The 3,814-nt window shown below is 32.9% G+C and overlaps 1 protein-coding gene across 1 annotated transcript; it reads right to left on the minus strand.

The window, feature by feature from the left end:
- Window positions 1–501: 501 nt before the first annotated feature.
- LOC142505936 (uncharacterized) lies at window positions 502–3,148 on the minus strand. The gene is made up of 7 exons (XM_075619079.1): window positions 3,029–3,148; window positions 2,606–2,899; window positions 2,336–2,524; window positions 2,126–2,245; window positions 1,781–2,023; window positions 747–959; window positions 502–642 (listed from the first exon to the last, which is right to left on the minus strand). Exons 4-7 carry the CDS (start codon window positions 2,186–2,188, stop codon window positions 502–504), a joined length of 660 nt encoding a protein of 219 aa, XP_075475194.1. The 5' UTR covers window positions 2,189–2,245; window positions 2,336–2,524; window positions 2,606–2,899; window positions 3,029–3,148.
- Between the last annotated feature and the right edge of the window lie 666 nt (window positions 3,149–3,814).

The raw sequence follows: 3,814 nt of genomic DNA on the forward strand, positions 1-3,814 counted from the left end.
AGACATTTAGGTGCATATGAAGTTTCTTGGTTTTCATTCTCGATTTTGGATAATCTACTTTCAATTCCATCCATGCGTCTCTTAAAGTTATTATTTTCTTCTTCCTTCTCATGGAGCTTAGCCTCAAGATCTTTTATATAAGCAGCTTGTGAACAATTAAAATGTTTTCTTTTCATTTCACCTCCAAAACCAAAGACGTGACTATGGCGCTGTGGTCCAAAACACTTTTCAACAACCTCAATATGTGAGAGTGATGCATTAGATTGAACAGTCTTCACAATCTCATCCTACAAAGGTCCATCACTCATGTCATTTAAATAAATGATAAACAACAAATTTATGTTAAAAGATTAAGTAGTGATATTTACATATTTTTCTTGCGCTTCTGGCTCAACAAGCTTTCCATTTTATGTCGAGTCTCATAGAAAATTTTTGCAATATCAGGTGAGTTAATATCCTTGCCTTCCAGAAAGATATATAAAAGGCTAATTATTATGTTTATTATTTATGCTTTTTTTGCTTATAAGAATTAATATATATGCTTATGACCATTTCATATATCAGTTGTCTGTGCGGCTTGCTTCCAGTTCGATGAGGCATTACTCCATTTACCCGATTATTAGAATTTTGGTTACTGGTTTTCTACATAAATCACAAACCAAAATCACAATCATCAGTTCCATGAGTGCAATTTAACTGCAAAATAAAGATATTTCTGATTACACTCTGAACCAGTATTATTATACCTGAAACTCATCAGTTAAGAACTTATTAGTTACAAGCCAGTCCCATTCTTTAGCATTAAACCCTTGCGGCACATTTTTTAGAACTTCAGCTTTAGTTTTGCAAGGTCTCACATAATCAACATTCAAGGATGACCTCCATGCTGTCCACAAAGCCCCCATATGCTCCAAAGTATGCTCACGATATAATTCTATATTAGGACTGAAAAAGCATTCCTGCAACATAATCATAATACAACAATAGTTATATCTAAAGTGTACCTCTGCCATTTCAATCGGCCACCAAGTATGAAAAATGCTAGAGAATGAAGCAGGTATTTGTATTTGACAGTAATGTTTCGAAGACCTAAAAAAAATTTACAGATCTCAATCATATACCAAGAAAAAATTGCAGACAGATTGTTGCCCAGCGGCTAAAATGTAAATTGTCAAACTTTTCCCCACTAATAGCATGGTTTTAACATAAGTGATTTGACATTAATATTAGATGCTACATAGGATTCTCAAAAACAGGTTTTGGTCACTAAATGATTAATACAACCATCCAGTGTCAGATGTTAAAACAGAAAAAATAAACCACATAGCACAATCCAAAAGAGCAAAAATAAAGCAGACTATTCATCCGATTAGATCATCAATTAAAAGCAATGTAGATCAGCAAACCACCAAATCCAGCCCGACACTCGGGAGATGCATACCAAAACTACAGTAAGGGGATAATCATGGAGAATATTCTTTTCCCAAATTACATACCAAAATCAAGACTTCATTCAGATCAAGCTTTCTTCTCCAAACTCCAAACACACCATCTCCAATACCACCAATTCATTATGCTTATAAAAAATTGAGATCCGCCTTAAAAATTATTAAATTTATTAAAAATCACCAAATTAAAAAATAAACCACACCATAAACTAAAAGTCACCCAAAATAATTTGCAAATGGTTGATTTACCAAAAGTTAAAATATATTAGAATATGTTGTTATCTCTATGCTAACAGTAAATTCACCTGAAATTAAAAATGTAAATCTTTTACCTTCACTGAATCCCACATGTGTTGCTTGTCTAATTCAGTCAACTCTTTCCATGTTTTCACTTGTATAGGGCAGATATGTTTGTCACGCACGATTTTCCCCAAGTGTCTTGACCAATATCTGTGATGTTTTCCCACTGCACGATTGTTGTAGAATTCGATCTCCATCTTTTCTCCACTTTTTAAAGCTGCAATTTTCTTATTCTTATTTTTTCCTCGAACTTTTCTCTCCTTTTGAGTTGCTGACTATATTCAATGAATTGATGTAATAAATAATTGTATCAAGATTATAATTTGAAATCAATAGAAAATGCATAATACGCTACATTTCAAATATATTATACTTACACCATCAACATATTTGTCTGTAACAACATAGCTCGATTCACCACTTTCACCATCTTCAGTCATAGGAGTAAATTTAGCAACAAGATAATGACCAACAGCCTCAATTGGTATTTGAAAATCCTAAAGAAATCATATAATTACAATAATAAATTATGGTTCATGGAACATTTAATATTATTTTAGCCAAAGAACTTGCCTTCTTGATCGTACATTCACTGATAGATTGCAAGCCAGTCTCGATATCAAAGTTCTTCGAAATAGTTATGAACCATTGAACTGTACTAGCTTTTTCAATTCCATTTACCACATCACCCCGTACAATGACTTTCTCATTTGTCTTATAATCACCCAATATTTTAGTATCTCTCACTTTTGGAACTCTTGGTAATGGGATATAATCTGTACAAATTTAAAGAAAATAAATCAATGATAAAGAAAAACAAGTAAAACTCAAAATAATTAACTCTTTATTAACGCTACCAGATGTTGGATTGTCTTCAGGCAGTTTGAAGAGCAATGGTTGGCAGTTTCATCCACATCTACATAAATGTCTATGTTCTCCACATACTCATGTTCTTTCAACATAGCCAATAAATCTTTATCATTTCTCAAAGTCTTACACCCCATCCGTGACTTTGAAACCAACAGAATATATGTCAATGAACTTTTTACATATGTTAAAGATTTCTAAGAAAGAACTATCATCCGTAAAATCTCTTTCTTTCCATTCATCTTCCCCAAAATGCACAATAAGAGTATGGGCTGAAATTCCACCTTTTGGAAAGAAAAAAAAAACACTTTTTACAATTATATCAATATATTTTCACTTAAAAATAAAGGGAGCGACCTAAAAAATTGCATGAGCTATAAATTACAATGTCAACATAAAGTTTAGAGGTTTACCAATTCTTCGTTGATAGCCGATGTATTGAGCTTCTTGCTCTTCAACCTGTAGCCTTTGAATTCCCCCTAAGCTCTTGTGGGCAGATGCATTTCCAGGAAAACAACAAAACAGATAATTTAATTATGAAATAATTATATCAACCGTTGAAATTCTATAAAAAATAAATCTACGCTATCAGTTTAGAAAAGAAATTACCAGTAGAATCTCCAACAGACCTCGTTTTATGTCCATATCCACGCTCCTTGGCCAACTTACCAGGAGCTAAAAATTTTACAGGCTTTCGGATATTGCCTACACTACTTTTGGCAAGCATTGGTTTCATCTGTTAATATAAGCAATGTAACATATTAGTACAAATAGTAAAAACATGAAAATGAACCAGAATGAATAAAAAACTAACACATAAAAGAACATACATTTTACCAAAATAGAATAGCATAAAAAAACAACTAAGAAACATGGTAAGTTGTAAATACTTCTTCAAATTGGAATTCGCTTTCTCTTTCTTTTGTTTGTTGGTAAGTCAACTACTAGCGGCTCCAAATCTGTTCTTCTCCAAATGTTTTGACCATCTACATCGAATGAAGTTTGGCCCCCACAATCAAAATTGAAAGATTCAGCATGTTGATATGCTTCACCGAAATCATCTGCATTATTGCTCTCGTCCTCTATTGGTTGTGGCATCTCATATAGATCCCGAGGTTGTGTCTTAACAACAACATGCCAACCTTTATTGATGTTGTCAATGGCATAAAACACTTGTGAAGCTTGATTGGCGAGAATAA

The sequence above is a fragment of the Primulina tabacum genome, chromosome 10 (genome assembly GCF_025594145.1).
Source record: "Primulina tabacum isolate GXHZ01 chromosome 10, ASM2559414v2, whole genome shotgun sequence".
Taxonomy (NCBI): Eukaryota; Viridiplantae; Streptophyta; class Magnoliopsida; order Lamiales; family Gesneriaceae; genus Primulina; species Primulina tabacum.

Coding starts and splice junctions, on each gene's coding strand:
- LOC142505936 (XM_075619079.1), bottom strand. CDS start 2,188: ATGACTGAAGATGGTGAAAGTGGTGAATCGAGCTATGTTGTTACAGAC. Junction 2,024..2,125: donor CAGACAAATATGTTGATGGT/GTAAGTATAATA, acceptor CATTGAATATAG/TCAGCAACTCAAAAGGAGAG. Junction 960..1,780: donor ACATGTGGGATTCAGTGAAG/GTAAAAGATTTA, acceptor ATTATGTTGCAG/GAATGCTTTTTCAGTCCTAA.